This window comes from Salvia hispanica, chromosome 2, assembly GCF_029641045.1.
Source record: "Salvia hispanica isolate PSC_SH4W2 chromosome 2, Shi_PSC_v1, whole genome shotgun sequence".
Taxonomy (NCBI): domain Eukaryota; kingdom Viridiplantae; phylum Streptophyta; class Magnoliopsida; order Lamiales; family Lamiaceae; genus Salvia; species Salvia hispanica.
The window spans coordinates 40,198,713-40,218,412 of record NC_142693.1 but is presented as its reverse complement, the minus strand read 5'-3'; the positions used below and the strand labels follow the sequence as shown (position 1 = coordinate 40,218,412).

Genomic DNA, 19,700 nt, shown 5'->3' with positions numbered 1-19,700 from the left:
CCGTCCCCCTCTGCCTAAGGGGTTCGAATTTTTCTCCTAATTGGAGAAGGATTTCTTATGTATTTTTTATTTAAATCCTAGTATTCCGGTAAGATCAGCCCACACTGATATTGGAGTACAGTTCGTGAATCAGAGAGAAGATCCGTGGTCTAGTATTCAAAGCGTCACGCGGAGAATTCGCTAGCCATCGTCAATTCTTTGGAGAATTAATAAGGTATTATTTCTGCTCCGTAGAAAAGCATGTTTTAGGTTTCAATTATACTTAAAGCATGATCAATTCAAGTTAAGAGTATGATACATGTGAGAATTACGCGAATAGAATTTATCTAAATAATCTGCTAAATAGATCTGATTATTATTTGATTTATTTGTTCGATTAAATTGCTAATCGCTTCCGCTTCCAGTTCTTTCACAACGAGCTAGTAATGAAAGCACACTAATAAGCTTTGCTTGATTTGATTTGTATTCTAGTCAAACTGTTTATTTTTTGTTATAAATACTGAGACAACTATGAAATCTAGTCCTTAACATCCGTGTTTCTTATTTAATTTTTCTCTTATTTTGTTTGAGGACAAACAAATATTTAAGTTTGGGGGATTGATAAACATGGGATTAGCATGTTTTTAAGGCCTAGATTTGGCTCGTTTTAAATGTCAATCTTGCAAATTATGTTCTTAAATTACATATATTATATATTTTTGTATTTTGACGTGTTTGTTGATAAATGAGAGAAAAAGATAGAAACAATGTGCAAAAGTGTCAAGGTTCAGCGGACTCTGTTCGAGCCCATCTGCCAACGAGTTTGAAGTCCAATCAGTGCTTAATACATACCATTCTCTTCGTCTTCGAAAGATCTTCACGTGGATACCATAAACATCTAAATCGGAGTTCTGTGGAGAAAGTTATGGCCATTTTACGAACGTTGCGCAGTGCAGTCAAAATTAGGCGAAAACTAAGGGAGGAAAGAAATTGTTGCCAAATCTCTCCTATTAATTGAGGATTTCGAATTTACCATCTTTTCCATTACTTGGAGGGTACTTTTTACCAATTAAAAATCCTTTTCTAGCCTATATATACCACATAATCTAATTCATAATATTCATCTCAGAGCCTCAACCCTCTCCATCTCTATACTTCTTCCATCCCATATTCCACATTTTATTCTTCCATGTTCCATTGGAGCGTAGCCTGCAGATCCAGGCAAGAGAAACTGAAGACTACATCATTCAACCTTGGGTTTTGTTTTGTTTTTCTTCATGTCTAGTACTTTTTGTTGTTTTACTTGTCTATGAGTATTAAACATTTTTTGTAGAATTTTTGGTAAACATGCTATGATTTTGAGTTATTTATTCAGTTATTTTTCCTTGTTAGCTATTATAGTTATTTCAATTTCTCTTGTGCTTAACATTTGTGATTGCCAATCTTATAAATGCATGTGAATTTTACTACAAGAACTGAGAAGTGAGTAGTCTAATTTGAAAGAGGAAAAATTGATGTCTTTGCCAATATAATTAATAGATTTGAGCCTTTGAATGAAGCAAATTTATCTTAGGAGCTTTTAAGAGTTGTTGACTTAGTTCTAGGAAGGAGACTTCGGTTCTAGGTAATAATCTACAAATTATATGCTTCGAGAGAAAATATAGTTTTACATCTGTGATAGCTTAGTTACTCTAAAGACCGTAATTCAAGGAAGTCCTTTGGATATTAGCTTTTGATTGTGGTTCTTAAAACTCTATATTCCTTAGCCTGCTTTGTATAATTTTTGTTATTTATTTATTTTTTATTTTTTTTGTTATTTGTTTATTTATGTCTAGTTTAATAAATCTAAATCCTAAAATCTCGTGTCTCTAGATAGTATATGACACTTAGTATATAATAGACAGTTGCAATCTTATTCCCAGAGTTCGATATTCCGGTACTGACCTTTAGCTATACTAGATCTACCTTGTATACTTGCAAGTATTTTTAGTGCTAATAAAATAGTGCATCATATGATGAATTTCATTTTGGTTCATCCACAATATTGTAACAACTTTTTTCTATTTTCTCACTTATGTTGCTAATTTTGCAGTAATGTGTCATTCAATACCATATTATTGTTTGTGGATGAAGATAATACTCCATTCGTCCCAGTTTTATAGACTCTTTCCATTTTGATCCATTAACTTTCTCTTTCTATCTCTTTCCTACCTTACTAATTATACATTAAAACACGTGTCATCCCAAATGTCTTTATTTTTATGAGACTCCATCCGTCTATCACTAAGTGAAACATTTCTTTTCGGCACAAGAGAACAAAGTAAGAGAGGAAATGACTCATTTAGTTTGGGTCACGATGTATTAATAATTATGAATATAAATTACAATTGTTATTATAAATAAAAGGACTAGAGTCCAAATGCGGTCCTAGACATATGGTAGTTTTTAAAATTTGGCCCAGAACATTTTGTTTGGTACCTTCATGCCCTGAACTTAACAATTTGGTTTTTTTTGCACGATTTTGATGAAACCGTCAATTTGTTCTTGACCTAAATAATACAATAATCCATTACTAATAAAACAAATTAATACCCTCTCCGTCCCCAAAGAGTATGAACAATGGATTCAGCACGAGTTTTAATAAATAAGAGGAAAAGTAAGGGAGAGAGAGAAAAGTTAGTGGAGAGTGGATCCATATTATTGTAATGGTATAATTTGTTAATGGTAATAGTATAAGCTGTTAATGGTAATGGTGTGTAAGAGTAATATGTTGTTTGAATTTTCCAAAATTAGAAAATTCATGCTCTTTAGGAATGGATAAAAAAGGAAATAGTTCATACTTTTTGGAGACAGAGGGAGTATAAAATACAAAGAAAAATATTTAAAATATGATAGCTCCACTATTTCCAATTTCCGCACCCCTGATAGAAAAATTGGCGCTCTCTCATCTCCTGCTCTGGCGCAACAATTGATCAAACCACATTCACCTACTCTTTCGAATTCTCAACTCATTGAACTTCTCGTGTTTGAGTCATGCTTGGCTCCACTCCCCAATCTCCATCTGCCACAACCCACATTTCTCTAGGATCGCATGAGCTTCATATTTGAGCAAATCGATGAAACTGATAAAGATCGTGTACAAAGAGACCAAATCCTAAGGCGAATTCAGGCTAGGCACAAGTTCGAAGAAGTATAAGGACGCTCACCTTGTCGATGCGACGCCCGACCCGTTGCGGGGAGATTTGGTACAAGAGGGATTATAGTCGAGATTGGCAAAGACGAAGCATTCGATCCAGTTAGGGTAACTACCATTGAATAAATTCATGTGTTAATATAGCGTGATCAACTCGTTCAATTCACAATTTGCCGAAGGGATCAATTTTCCGCTAAGCAATGGATTGCAGTCGATCAACTTTGAACAAATGAGTTTATATACTCTCTCCATCCTCAAATAATAGTACTCCCTCTGTCCTACTTTAGGAGTCCTAGTTTAGTTTGGCATCGAAAGAGTATGTTTAGTGCGTCCCACGAAATTAGTCCACTTTTATTGATCGGTTATCGGAATCATGAAAGGTTGGCGGTCAACTCATTTTGTACTCAATAACTCCCTCCGTCCCACTTTATGAGTCTTAGTTTACCATTTTTGGGTGTCCCACTTTAGGAGTCTCGATTGGAATATTTCACAAATGGTGTTAGGCACCACATTCCAATAACATTTTTTCACTTACATTTTATTCTAAAACTAATATAAAAAATAGGACCCACGTTCCACTTTCCTTTATATTTATTAAAACCCTTGCTAGGACTCCTAAAATGGGACGAAGGTAGTAATATACTAATCCACTTCATGAGGCACTTAAGCATTGCTAACTAATTATTTTAATTTATTATCATATTTTGAAATCAAAATTTTGATAGTTCAATAAGTATACATAATCAAGTGTATATATATACTTCATCCGTCACACTTTAGGAGTTCTATTTTACTATTTTGGAGTGTCCCACTTTAGGAGTTCCAGATGAAATATTCCATAAACGATAATAGGCCTCACTTTCCACTAATCTTTTTCCATTCACATTTTATTATAAAACTAATATATAAAAGTATGATATACATTTCACTATCTTTTTTAACCAACTTTTATTTGCATTTCTTAAAACTTGTGCCGAACTCAAATGAGACTCCTAAAGTGGGACGAAAGGAATAATTAATTACTCATTTCAATTCATTTTTCAAATATTTTGAATAAAAATCCAAGTTCCATATTTCATTCATCCCATAAAAATAGGGATTTTATGGAAAGAATAGGTTTTAATGAGGAATTAGTAATGTAGAATGGTAGAAGAGAGAAAAAAAAAAGTGAGTGGGGACGCACTAAACATACTCTTTCTGTGCCAAACTAAACTAGGACTCCTAAAGTAAGACAGAGGGAGTACTATTATTTGAGGATGGAGAGAGTATATAAACTCATTTGTTCAAAGTTGATCGACTGCAATCCATTGCTCATTTGAGGATGGAGAGAGTATATAAACATTGCTTCGTCTTTGCCAATCTCGACTATAATAGATAAAAACTTGTCAAAAATAAAAGTGGACTAATTTCGTGGGACGCACTAAACATACTCTTTCTGTGCCAAACTAAACTAGGACTCCTAAAGTAGGCCAGAGGGAGTACTATTATATTAGTTTTAGAATAAAATGTAAGTGAAAAAATGTTATTGGAATGTGGTGCCTAACACCATTTGTGAAATATTCCAATCGAGACTCCTAAAGTGGGACACCCAAAAATGGTAAACTAAGACTCATAAAGTGGGACGGAGGGAGTTATTGAGTACAAAATGAGTTGACCGCCAACCTTTCATGATTCCGATAACCGATCAAATCGACAAGTTAAGTACATGAATACCAAACATAACGTTCTTGACCAAATTTGTAAAACGATCACTTTAGTAAAAATAAAAGTGAATAAAAGTGCCAATTCTACTAAACTGTGAATTGAAAAGAATAGGAGCACGTGCATGCTCCTAAACCAATTCAATCATTGAAAAGAATTCATTATAAAAAATTACGCTTAATGATAAAATAGAATGCAACACAAGTCAGGTGCATTGATAGTAGAGTTGAAATATAATTAACGTGAATCAAAAAGTGATTAAATAGTAAGAAATGAACTCATGTAAGCTTCATATTAAAAACATTTAAACCTCAACTTTTGCCACTTGATCATGGTACACACCATAGATCTACCCTGTCCTAGACATAAACTTCAACCAAGTATAATACATTCACTATCACATTTTAACGGATCAAAATACAGAGCTGCTGCTCTCCTTGTATTCAATCCCAAAAAACTTTAGTTCATTACCGCAGACTCGATTATAATATGTTATATCTAGACTACGAGGCAAAAGAGCTTACCGGCATGAGGTCAAACGCGATCTTCATGTATTTACGAGTGGAGGAAGTAAAGCCAGCATGTAACCTCTTAAGCGACCCCTTGGGATGCATGATGTCCTCACCATCATTGACAGAATCATCATCATCGCTATTATTCTCTTCCTCATCATCATTATTGTTATCATCATCTGTGTCGACGATATTGCAACTCGACCTAGTTTGAACACCTATCCGCCTTGGGATGTACACATTCAAATAGTAGCTAATGATGCTTCCTTTGCTATGGCATGGCAAACATCGTGAGGCGACCTCCACGAAGCTTGTATCATAAGATGTAAGATTCTTTTTCACAATATCATTAAATTTCCTCTGTTCCTCCTGATTCCATACCTTGGAGACATCTTCTCCCATGACATCAAACCTCCATTTCCAAAAGACGGGGCCAAGTTCGACCTTTAATTGGAATCTTTTGGCTAACACGTGTTGTCTAACGCACTCTATAGACCCTGGAAATGCACATAAACAATCTTGAGGTCTTCCTCTTCCGACCCTATCATGGTACACATTTTGGCTTCTTCCTTTCGGCGGCCATATTATCGAGTCTAACAACTTATTTTCATCATTCAACTCCGTATCACCAATGGTTATGCGACTCTTGGAGGATGGGGGATTCCAAGATGGAATGTCTACTTGGAAACGCGGTCCAACCGGAATTGCTAACTTAGCATGGTCATCAGTGATGAAGGAAAGCCAATCTATTGGTTGTTTTCTATCAAACCTTTGATTACTTGAGGTCTTCGACAACTTCATACGTGAGACCAACTTCTTTTAACGAGGCTAGATGATGCGAAATTATATGAAGATACTTATTCCAGAAAAAGAAAAAAAAAAGAAATTTCAGCACATAGTTCAAAGGATCAAGTTCATTAGGCTAGTTGCTTCAAGATACAAGATCAAAGCCTATGCCTATATTTGATAGCTAAGAAAGGGCATGTTGGAAGAGAAATTGGCAACTAAAATCTCTATAAATGTGTCAAAATATCTCATACCCAAATATTATGACAATTGGTAGGATGCTTCCCCTTCAACTAACACCATGCACGCACAAGAGTGAGGTGTGTGAGTTGTAACTGAAAAAGGGGGGAAAAAAAAAGAATTATGAATATCAGAACAAAAAAAGAATTACTTTATCATGGGCCCTACCATCCCTATATAATTTCAACTACTTTTTCTTTCTCATTACTTACTTTACAAAGTATGCATTATAACTCATGCCAACCTTAAATGACTTATTTCTATGGGACGGAGAGAGTTCTTTATTGTGTTAAGTGGAGAAATGATTTATTTTTTAATGTATTATTGTGAGAGAGAAAAGGTAATTGGAGTAATAATGAAGAGAGGAAAAGTGAGATTCAATGTATTGATTTACTTTTTCCAAAGAAGGAAATGTGCTCTTTTGTGGGATAATTAAAAAAAATGTGACATCTACCTTAGGACAAAGGGAATATATCATAGGCCCACAATCAAGATTCTAATCATCTATAAAGACGATTAAAGATTATTGGAAGAATTATATCTAAATCACCAGTACCACATTCAAGACTTCTAATCATTTATATCGTTTGCAACTACGATAGTAAGAACCGTTTACAATGCAAACCATGTGAGCAATAACCTACAACCTGTACCTCAGTCATCTGCTGACAACTCCTTTACTTTACAAAAAAAAGAACAGTTTCTATAATTTGGTTGCTATTCTATTTGTTTCTCCACAACTTATAGTTTTCCATTAGTTTGGTAATGACTGATTTCCATGTCCTTGTATGTTCTTGTACATAATACTAAATAAATCCTCATACCAATGATATATACACATAGTACTTACATCTACTCCCTCTGTCCCGGCTAAAATGACACATTTCTTGGCTGGCACGGGATTTTAATAGTTATTGGTTACGGTGTTTAATTGGAGAGAGAAAAGGTGGGTGGAAGTATTAAAATAGAGAGATAAAGAAAGATGAATATATTAACAAAAGTGGGTAAAAGTTGTTGGGTGTATTAATTGAAGAGAAAAAGTTTTCGAAAAAGGAAATGTGTCATCTTAGTTGGGACAAACTAGAAAGAAAAACGTGTCATCTTAAACGGGACGGAGGGAGTAATACATAAAAACTAATGAGACAATGTCATGGCTCAAAATCTAATCCAAACTCAAAGCTTGGCACAACTGTATCTTAATATTCACAAACGACCCATTTCCATGTCAAATTTGTATGCTCTTTTTTTACTTATCTAGAAATCCCCACCTCAATGTTGATACACATAGTAGTACGTGTACATCTAATACATAAAAACTCATGAGACCATGACATGACTCAATCCAAACTCAAACCTAGGCACAACAATTACATATTGATATTTGGTTATTTCAAACTCAAACTCTAAGATTATCCATTGTTCCAAATAAGTGGAGCATCAAAACACCAATGCTTATTTCATTTAAACCTGAAACCATGTATCCCATGACCAAAAAGTATCTCATCAAAATATCTTAAATTGGTTTTGAATCTCCCCTTATGTATACATATATAACTAACAAGCAACTAGGGAAAATGAGGAATATCACAACAAATGGATATGCCAAACTTAATAGCCAACCAATGAAGCAATGTCATCAACACTTATAACCAAATACCACAAAAAAATAGAAAAAGAGGGGGAAACAATTAAAATTCACCATGGAATTTCTTAAGACTCTAAAATTAAAATTGAAGAGATCTCCATATACCGAATAAATCACAAATATTACGAAAGATTGGAAATTTAGATATCCTATGGGAACAAAAAGTTACCTTCCGATAATGACAGGCACCGCAGTCTTCAACTTTATGCAGAGCAGCAGAGAGAAGCGCTGGTATAAAAGGAATTCAATAGAAAACCAGAGAATTTGTCAAATATAATTTTGCCATGGTTTTTCTAGAATTTAAAATTTGAAATCAGAAAAGGCATTTGGATTTGGGAATATCAATGATCTTGTTTTCCCAAGGTATGAGGATTTAAACATCAAATTAGAACGTTTGATATTCACAAGGTTTTGTTTTGTTTTACTGATTTCAAATTTATTTGAAAATTTGAACTTTTGGGATGGATTGTGCATTTAGTGGTAAGAAAATGGTCTTATCATGAAATATTTATAATTATAAGTATATAAAAATCACAAACATATTCTCTCTTATCATGAAATATTTATAATTGTAAGTAATTCATGTGTACAAAAAATAAAATAAAATAAAAAGAGAGAAGAAAAGGAGTTGCTTTATGCCGAGAAAAGGAAAGAACTCAATAACAATGAGACAAACCAAAGTGAGTACGACTCAACAACAATATGTCAGAGAAAGTGGACGGAAGAGTGCCTCTGTCTATGAAAAATAATCTTATTTCCCATGAAATTAGTTTCTACTCTCTACGTCTAGCATTTGAAGTCCAATTTGAGATCAACATGAATTTTAAAAAATATAAAGAAAAATGAGTGGAAAAAAATAGTAGAATATGAAACTCATTTTTATACATTTATTTCATAATAAAATGTGAGTGCAATCAATTGGTGGAATGTAGACCTACCTATCGTTTATAGTAAAAGTGAACTGTAACTCACGGACTAAAATAGTAAACCAAGACTTTTAATGGAGGATGAAAGAATATTTGTTTAGGGAAATTATATGACTAATTTTGGGCTTTAGTCTTAAGCAAAGAAGATAAAATTTAACCTAGTGTCATTTATTTTATACCATTGTAAAAATATATTCGACCGTTCTCCAACAAAGGTGTTTTTTTTAGCCTGTCCATAAATTTAGACAAATATTATTTTTGGCAAGTGTTTTCCTTTATAAGATGAGCTTCATTCTCCATAACTAATATTCAATATCTTTGTATCTCCCACTCATACTTTACCAATTTCACATTAACTCATACTTTACTAATTTTACATTAAAATTCGTGTCGTCCCTAAAGTCTATTTTTTGACATGGTAATTGAGAAATTATAGTAAAATCAGATAAGACTAATACACAACGATTTATTTTATTTATCATGAAAAAAAAAACTCCTATCTCCAATTTTTGACTTGGCACATGATATGCTTTCTCCGTCCCATAAAATTATGTCCACTTTCTATTTTCTTCCGCTCATACAAATATGAGTATTTTGATTTATGAAAAATTATCTGTAAACATAGATCAATTTATTTACAACTTATACCACTATGAGTATTTTCATTTATGAAAAATTATATGTAACTCTACTTATATAGATCAATTTATTTACAACTTATACTACTATAACTCACCATTACAACTCATTAAACATTAATAATGATATGAATTCCACTATCCACTAACATAACTTTAACCACCCTTTTACTCTCATCTCTTACTTTACCAATTGTGCATTAATTACCATGATATTTCAAAATCCCCTAAATATTATTGGAGGATCAGATCAATTTTGATAACTTTAAATCATAAGTATAAATTTAATTATTCAATAATACAAAAAGAAAAACCCAAACAACCTTTGATGGAGCATTCTATGCATGAAAAATTGAAGAAAATTAAAGATCAACAATCATTACCTTGTCTAGTTGAGGAATTCGCATCACAAAACTCCTGAGAGAGAGATTATGAATCACAAGACTCTATTTTGTGACATTGAAAATTGTGATGAGATCTGGGGATAGTGAGGGAGAAGGCATATTTATAGGCAGAGGCAGATAGCATAAAAAACCCTAGAATTACATTGGGCTTTGTAGGCCTATTATTTATATTCACATTTAATATAAACCTAACCATAAAACTTGGATGACATTTTTAATTGATGGAGTAGCAATTTTCAATCATAATTGTTCTCAAAATTTAGTTTTCTTGATAAACGTATCCTTATTTATCTTTTCCACACGTTAATCTCAAATATTTCATTATCTAATTTATAGAAAAACTTTACTCATAGATTCAATGTCAAATTTGTGAGAAGTAAACAACAATACAACAAAAGAAAATACTCTCTTCCTCCCATAAAAATAGGCTATATTTCCTTTTTGGTCCTTCATATACAAATAGTCTATATCTAATTATAGCAATTTTTTCTCTTCTTTTCCTTTATCTTTTATGGATCCCACCTTTCATTACATAATTTTAACTATTTTTCTCCATCTCTCTTACTTTATCAATTATGTATTAAAATCCGTCCAAATTGCCTATTTCTATATGACGTATGGAGTATACATAAAGGCAGATTGAAGTAAGAACTACTACATATCTTAAAGCATAATTAAGAATAAATATTAATAGGGTTTTTGGCTTTTTAAACCAAAACCTTTCCCCGAATTTTGGTTTTTACATGAACTTTGAGATTTGTTTTTAAAACCACGAACTTTCATTTCGTTAGGATTTTCCCAACCCGACCCGAATAGCATAATTCAAAATGTTAAAGTTGTGTTTTGTTTATTCAAAAGTTGTCATATGTTATGTAAAAATTGTGACTGTATGTATTATTGTGCTAAATAGGATCTAAGTAATCAATTTAGTGACAAATATGATTAAAATTGACATATAGATAACCCGGGTTTCGTCGTTGACCCGCCGGGGGAAAATCCTAACGAAATGAAAGTTCATGGTTTTAAAAACAAATCTCATAGTTCATGGGAAAAATCGAAATTCGAGGAAAGGTTTTGGTTTAAAAAACCAAAAAGCCATATTAATATTAGAATATAGAAATCGGATGGCATTGATGTCAGTTCAATCCAAGCTCATTCAGATTGGCGGATTGAGCGGGTCAGCCCGACGGACTAGTGGGTTAGGCTGCATAAAAAATAGTACACCTTCGGCCCCATTATATGAGCCCCGATCACTTTTACATACTCGTTTTATAAAAATCATAATAAATAGTCCCGGTCACTTTACCATTTCTCTTCTTTAAAGTGGAGTATGATTTTTACAAAATAAGTGTTCAAAAGTAACCGGAGCTCCTAAAGTGGAACGGAGTGAGTATTTTTTTTTATTTTTTTTTTGCTTATTTCATTTGATATGTGCCACGCCTATTCTTTCCAAATCATTCATCCACATTTTCTTCTTATTTTCTCTTTGAAAAATATATGTTCTTATGTACTCCCTTCATTCCATAGTAGTGGAATCATTTTGTCATTTTATTACGTTTGATAGTAGTGGAGTCATTTCTCAACAAGACATATATAAAAGGCGAATTTTGGGCTATTTTTGAAAATTTGTGAATTTTGGGTTTAGATTTGAATATTTATAAATATAGGATGTAAAAATGCAGATATTGATGTGAATTTAGTTTTCTAAAAATGATGATAATTTATTCATTATGAGAATGCGTTAGCGTTACACATGAATGTCATTCATGTTCATAGCCCAAATAATATATTATTACCACTACAAAAATGAGTTTAGACATAATTGCATGAGCAGTTACATGTCCAGTGTCCACTTGAATTCATTAAAAATATTAAATTTCTTATCATAAATGGAGGAAATTCAAAGGTTTTAGAATATTCTGCAATTCATTTGTTTGGACTATAAATATATGATAGTTGATAGTAGTTTACAATTCGCCCATTTGGTGTTTTAGTTTCAGCAAAAAGTTTGCTTGGTTTTAGGTATTCTTCTAAATTTTTAACGATATTATTTTTGCTTTCAATATATATTTATACATTGCTATTGTGGCATAAGTTTGTGTTCCCATCAAATAATTTTCTACTTTAGCATCGAATTTAATATATGTATTTATTTATACTATTATTGTTTTTTGTGTAAAGTTCTTATATAGATGGATGCAATCTGATTGGAAAAGATGACACCGGCAAGGGGCGATGCAGTGCTAGAGATTATGACTGGAAAAGGTGAGTTTATTGGAATAGAGACAAGCAGATAAAAAATGTTGGGAGATGGAGACGGATTAATTCTTAATTAGGAATAATTTTTTTTTATTAATTCTAATTTGTTGGTTATATTATTTATTGAGAATTTTTACTGAATTTACTAATAAGTGAGCACAAATTTTTCGGCTCGTGATTTAAGGAAATGGGGTTTTGTTAGTAAAGTGGAAAGTGAATAAAGTAAGAGAGTTAATAAAGTAGGGAGAAAAGTAAGAGAGAGAATACCGAAAAAGAAAATGGCTCGCTTATCTTGGGACGTCCCAAAAAGGAATATGAGTCGCTTATCTTGGGACGGATGGAGTATATTTTTATTTGGTTTTATATATTCATATAATGAATTTTTATTACATTAGATTTCGTATGATGCTATTGTTTATCATTTCATAAAATTATTCATTGTGTAAAATAAGTTGAGGAAAATAGAATGGATCATGCAAAGCACGGGAGTGATACTAGTTTTAGTAAAAGTCAACATATTTCTTCCCACTTAGTTTACTCTTTCTTGCTTTATTCTCTTTTCATCTCTCTATCTTTTTCATTTCCTAATTTATGAGTAGTATTTTTTTACTTAACTCACTTAACACAATTTTTCTGAAATTGTGTGTCGAAAAGAAACACATCCACTATTATGGAACGGAGGGATTAAAAGATGGATTAAAGTTTACAAATGTACCAGACTAAAAAGAAAAAAAGATAAATGTACAAATTTTCTATATAAATAACTGGTTACAATATTTCTTCGTTTTCTTTCAAATTTTATATTTTTTCTTATATCTACCATGTATCATCATTTTTTGTTTTTTATTCTCGCTATATATTTTTATTTCCAATTTGGTTTTGTTAATGTGTAAATGTGTATGTATTATACTCTCTATGAGATATATATTTAAAATTAATAAATAGATAAGGTAATTTTAATCAATATTTTATAGCCCGATTAGTCTGCTTCACTAATCTGAAACCTGAACATTTAGGTTAGGCTTGTAAATTTTTTGATACGATCATGGAAGCCTTGCATCAAAGCTTGTACCGGCAGCTGTCTTCAATCAGTATTCGTCCTATCGAGATGATGCCCGAAAACTCTGAAACTACAACCATTGTCTTCATCTTTGAAAGAGCTTTGCGTGGATACCTTTCACACCCCAATCGGAGTCCAGATGAGGGAGATATGCCCGTTTTACGGAAGCCGCGCGTTGCAGAAAAGTGCCACCCGGGTGGGTGGATTTGGCGGACAAAATCCACCCCGCTGGGTGGCCTCCCGAAGGCCCAACGGAGGCAGCAGAGTCCACCCGAGCGGGTGGCTCTTGGGCGGCTAGGCTACCCAGGCGGGTGGCCACCCGAAGGCACAGTTGAGGCAACGACGTCCACCTGGGCGGGTAGTTCTTGGACGGCTAAGCCACCCGGGCGGGTGGCTCGCGCAGAGGTTAGATTTTGTGGGCTTTTTCTTGAATTTTTGGCCTAGACTATAAATAGATGCCTGAGAGATTTGTTGATGAAAATAAATGTTGATGAAAATAGATGCTTGAGAGATTTGTTCCTGTTGATAAGGGTTTTTATCCAATTCCTAAATTTTAGGTTGCTTGATCATCAATTGATCCAATCAAGTATGATCAAGTAAAGGTATGCATCAAATGTCTTGTGAATTCCTTTGAGTAATTGAACCATTAGTTGAATCTAGCATGTTGAAGATGTTAGGTTTGGTATACTGAAAAGCATGTTTCGAGCAAGTTTCGCTCGAATAGAATCTTGCTTGTATACGTAAAACTCTATAATCCACTTTTAACCCGATTCAGTATTATTTGAGCAGTTTCGCACAAATAGAATCAGTATATTATTACATTGTGTTTGCTTGTGCATTTATAAGATGTTTTATAAACATTTAAGTATATAAGAAGCAAACAAAGTCTAAGTCTTTTGCTTAGTAAACTGGTTGTGGACGACGTCCACTTTAAGGTAACACAGTCGGTTCTATGCAATGCTTTGCAAAAGAAAAAGAAGAATTTCACAACCCAGATAGGCTTAGACTATCTATCGTGAAAGGTTGCAATGCCAGTCCGATTATTTCTAAGCCTTACTGAAATAAGATGACGTTGGTGTGGTATAGCACTGAATGGATCTAACAGCAAGACGTGTCTTTATGCTATCTACTGAAAGACTAGGTCTTGATAAATAACTATTTCTTAATCTACATACGTTAGCATTGAGCATACGGTATTGATTATGCACTACTTTGACTTATCAAATGGTGCGGGTTTTTTGCAACCCAATAATCTTGATATATTGGGTAGTGGTGATTAATATCTAGCGGTGCTAGGATTGCTATTATGTTGAATCGTGCGCGAGGTGAGTCTCGTTTGATAATGTCCTCAAGAGGAGCTCGAACAAGGTTTTATTATTCCGAAAATTGGCCAGTTGGAGTTTTATCACTCTATGAATAATAAATAAGTGTTTCTTGCTAAGTCCACTCTTGGAATTAATAAGATGTTAATTAATTAAGGCCATAGCAGACATTAATTAATTAATGGACATTTATATCTTAAGCGCGAGAAATAAATAATATAAATAATGTAAACCCGGATTACTTGTAATTTCGGATTTGGATGGGGAGTGCAATATTACTTCTGTAGTGGCTGCTTGTAATATTTCAATTAAAAGCTTATATTAAATTGGGGTTCAATTTAATTAGTAAAAAGCTAATTGGAGGAGCCCATATCCAAAACCTTCCATAGATCCCTGACTGAGCCCAATATGAACTTAATATAAATAGGAGAATAAAGGAGAGACATAATCACAATTATTATTAGATGAAATTTTCGTCCCCCTCTCTAATTAGTAGAGGAGCTCGAAAATTCTTCAGCTCTCCTCCGTGAGGAATTTCTATCTTCTTTTTATACGAGTCCCAGTATTTTGATAAGATCAGCCCACCATGATATCGAGATACAGTTCGGGAACCAGTCAGAAGCTCCGTGGTCTAGTATTGAAAATCATCACATGGAGAAGCTCGAGCAATCGACGATTCTTTGGAGAATCAAATCGGTAACTCTAAACCGTAGAATTCATGTTTTATGATTTACTTTTTGTGAGCAGGAATTATTTGCGTTCTAGCATGCAACTATCTGTTTAACATGTGAATTGATTAATTGCATAATCGGTCAAATAAATCCGTATCTGATTTATTTGTTTTGTACAAAGTCTTCCGCTGTGCAAGGGGCACCAAACCCCAGCAGAAGATTGCTTAGAGTGTTTCTACATCAATGGATTTAGCTAATATCAAATTCACTTTTCTTCATCTCTTATCTTCCATCAAATCCTTTTAGGTCTAGTTTTTGAAGGCTAGATCCACCCTTTCCTTTATTGTTTTTGTGTTTTTGTGTCCCAATTGAAGATCAAACATCATCAAAGAGTATAAATCTTGGGTTAATGGATCACAATCAATATGGATCCATATCATTTTTAACCCGATATAATTCTAGTCCGATCAGCTCGCATTCGATTAAAGTTAGTCTAAAATCCGCTGGACTGATCCAATTGATATCTCTACTCAGTAATGTAACATGATATCTTAAATTAATAAATAGTATAGGTATTATTTTCAATCAAATTATTTTTAGTTATGTTAATTTTTTGAATACATGCGAGAATCATGGATTTGAGGGATGTAAATGGAGCCAATTTACTTGGATTTTGGCTAATCCGTTGTAGTTGTTGGGCTATTCAAATACGAGCTATTTGGATTATGATTTTGGCTAATCTGTCCCGAGTGTTCTTAGCAAGTTAAACATCGGAAATCACATTAATCAACTTGAGAGGGAGTGTTAATAAAGGAAGAAAATTATACCATATATCACAAAAGATGTAGAAGAATAGTTTACCTTATAAGATACTCCATGTGTTAATTTAGTGAGATTATTATTTGCATTGTAAAAGGTATGCTATCGTCAATATAAGGATGGACAATATCGTGTATCAATCATTCAACATCTGTACAATACAATAAAGATTCTAGCCATCATTTACAATGCAATGTTTTTCTTTATCAAAGTCTTGATCCATGTTTAACAAACTTATGATTAACTTTGCTATAATACGAACTAGTGTTAACACCCGTGCTATGCACGGGTCATATGATTTTCAATAATGAAGACAATTGGTAAGTAATTTAAAATTTAAAATAAATATAAATACAATATGGAGAAAAATATCAATCTCTGTCCGCGAAGTAAACTATTTACTAATAGACACATAATTTATAAAAAAAATGATTTGTAAAATTGAGTGAAAAAGTAAGACAAAGTAGAATGAAGAGATAACGATGTTTATATTTAAGAATGTCGAATATAAATCCGTTGATTAAAATGTATATAAGGAAATGTGCAACTAAATTTTCATTGAGGGCTAATCTTACACCATTACAATATAATAAAATCAGAATTACAAAATAGTAGTTAACATTTTAACTAAATAAATAGATCATAAGTTTCCACAACAAAAATCACAAAAATAGAAAAATAGAAAGTACAATAGTAACAACAACAACCGGGAGTTTATAAATTTTGAAAAACTTCTTTGTAAACAACATTAATGGTAGAATCTGCACTCTTATCAATATAATCTTTACAAACTAATATCTTCAAACCATCACGATTTGTGACTCTTGATACAACAACATACAGTTGTCCATGACTGAAGACGGGTTTTTTTCAGAAACAATCCAACATGTAAAAGCGATTGACCTTGACTTTTGTTAATAGTCACTGCATAAGACACAGTTAATGGAAATTGTCGTCGTTGGAATTTGAATGGCAACGATGGATCAGATGGTATTAAAGTCATTCGAGGAATCAACACCTTAAGACCAACATTATGACCAGTCATGTCACGACCGTACTTTGCTAAAGATAGCAAAGCCGAGAAACCGTGACTAGGGGTGGTGTCACGACCACAACTCCCTAGTGCTAGTGAGCGTAGCTATTTCGCGACTAAACAATTCTCAGTAATCAAGGGACAACAATAAAAAGGATGAAATCACTTAAATCAATAGTATCAAAGGCATATGGGTACATAGTCAAAACGTGTTCAGAGTATCAAGACTAAGTTCATAGCTTTCTAGCACATAACTCTAGATTTGCAGCGGAAGAGTCCAAGACAAAATAGCACGTATGAAGACATGCTATTTTGGGCTACCTAACTACTTATTTAAAATGCTTGTCCCAACACCTTCGCCTGCTCGTCCACGTTCAACCTGCACATTTGAAAATAACATGCAGGGCTGAGTATTTGATATACTCAGTGGGCACATTGCCAAAAATAGTTCTATCTTTAATTGTCAATGCCACAGTTGAGTGATCACGGGGTTTTACTTAAAAGACCCGAGTCACTAAAATACTTTTCCTTTAGTAAAGATTTGATTGCGCAATCACATAACATAGATATACCATATCTGAAACTGATGTGAACCGGGAATGTGGCCACATTCCACGACGGTCACTGGACCGGCCAACTCCTTTGTTAGCTCACGGTCCCCTTATGTGTACACTAGTCCGAGTAGGGTTTGCGGCCCTACTGGGACCCGAATTCGATTTAACTTAAATCGGCATGGCCAAGCAGATAGGTAATCATAAAACAAAACATGGCATGACAACATACTTGAGCAAAGATTCACATTTTCATACTGAAATCACATTTTTGAAAGAAATGCCCACCTCAAAAGCTAAAGCTCCTTCCGAAATTTCCTTAACTTGGTCTTAGATGACGTTCGAAGACGTCCCTTTAGGAAATAAAATGATACTTAATTAGATTTTTGAAATATCCATTAAGCTTAAACATGAATGCATCCTAAGTGCATGATCGTTTTATTCCTTTTCCTTAATTCATGAGAAGTCCTTGAGCACTAAATAAATCTTGCGATTTAGTTTGGTGTGGAGGTCTACCAATTATTCGTTTAACGAAAGAGCGTTACCTCCTATATATTTTGTTCAAGCACTAAAATAGACTCGAGGTCTATTCATCGTTTAGCGCATAAAATTCTGAAACAAAAAGTATTTATTCGTGCTCTTAAATTAAGGTCCGGAAATTTAACTTAGCTTCGTGGAAATATTTAGCGGACCAATAATTAATTAATCAACGACATAGGAGAGCCCATGATTTAATTAAATTCTTAGCCTATGCTTTTATTTTAGTTGGTGGCCCAACCCCATAATTAACTTCTAAAAACAAGGCAGCCCATTTCTAATATTTCCTAAGTCCATATTTATTTTTAATAGAGAGGCCCAACAAGTTTCTCATATCCATCGGTCTTCTTCTTCTATATTCATTTCTCAAAACAAAATTCCCCCAAATCAAAATCCTTAACTTCGGAAGAGAAAAAGCGGCGCCTCTCCCTCAGGCCTCTCTTTTCTCCGGCGAAATCGCCGTTTCTCTGCATCGCCGGAGCATCACCGGTCCCGTCCTCTCTCTCCGTTTCACACAACTTTTCCAATTTTCCCTAATTTCACATTCTTAAATCCCTAATTTAGAAAACACAGCAACGGCTTCTTCCCTCTTCTTTTCTCGGTGATTCGCCGGCTTCGTCTCCTCCATCTCAACTCTCGGTCACCGCACTGATATCTTCTCTTTCGTGGTGGAGTCACGGCGGAGCGAATTCACCGGTGGGGCTGAGGCGTCGCCTCGAAGCTCGCGGTCTAGCGGCCTCGTCCCGCTGCGTCGATCGGTCAGCTGGTCCTCAAGGCGGAGCCGCCGTGCAGGGGTGCACGTGGCTGTCACGCCGCTTCGTTCTTTCCGTCGAGTTCTCCGGTGAGCAGCGACTCTGGCCCACTCTCGACGTCCCTTCGACGGCGTCAACGCCATCGCCATTTCACGCTGCTGCTCCGGCAGCGCCTCCTCCGTAATCGACTTTCCGGAGCTCCGTCGTTGCCGAACAGCCCTTCGGCCTAAGCTAAGTTCTAATTCTTTTATTCCAATCTATTTCTCCTCATTTACTCGTTCGGTTCCGAGCTTATTTGGTGATGTTTTGATGGCTGGAAAGGGAAAATCTTATTTGTGTTCGTTGCTGGGGTATTTGCATTTGATAAACATATGTTCTTGTCCTAGATTTCTTTCATCTTTTAGCATATTATTAGTGAAAAGGCTTAGGCAGCAGCTTGTGAGATTTTAAGTTCTTGAAATTGTTTGTCCCGGTGGAGTCCCGCATAATAGCTACTGATTTTGGCCTTATGAGGCAGACTATGGTTTTCCTTACACTACTTGTTATGATTCTGGATTTAGTGTAGTTAACACTTGTGCTACTAAGTTCTTGAACTATGTTGTGATTGTTCTAAACATGATGCAAGATAAGGTGTTGGGGTGTTGAGGTGTTTACCTTGGTTTGGTGATTTCC

The 19,700-nt window shown here is 34.2% G+C and overlaps 1 protein-coding gene across 6 annotated transcripts; it reads right to left on the bottom strand.

Moving 5' to 3' along the window:
- Positions 1-2,358: 2,358 nt before the first annotated feature.
- LOC125218075 (inactive DNA gyrase subunit B3-like) lies at positions 2,359-10,109 on the bottom strand. 6 transcript variants are annotated; one of them, XR_016135775.1, is made up of 6 exons: positions 10,004-10,109; positions 8,226-8,284; positions 6,426-6,506; positions 5,398-6,241; positions 3,186-3,284; positions 2,359-3,075 (listed from the first exon to the last, which is right to left on the bottom strand). XR_016135775.1 is itself a non-coding variant. In XM_048119683.2 (5 exons), exons 4-5 carry the CDS (start codon positions 6,184-6,186, stop codon positions 3,276-3,278), a joined length of 798 nt encoding a protein of 265 aa, XP_047975640.2. In that variant the 5' UTR covers positions 6,187-6,241; positions 6,426-6,506; positions 8,226-8,284; positions 10,004-10,109; the 3' UTR covers positions 3,048-3,275. The 6 variants fall into 6 exon arrangements, 4 of the variants coding, with proteins under 4 accessions (XP_047975640.2, XP_088921726.1, XP_088921728.1 ...); XR_016135776.1 differs by having other exon boundaries at positions 2,359-3,040; XM_048119683.2 differs by having other exon boundaries at positions 3,048-3,284.
- Positions 10,110-19,700: the final 9,591 nt, after the last annotated feature.

Bases quoted from the DNA above. Each gene is read 5' to 3' on its own strand.
- LOC125218075 (XM_089065600.1), bottom strand. From the start codon at position 6,186: ATGAAGTTGTCGAAGACCTCAAGTAATCAAAGGTTTGATAGAAAACAA.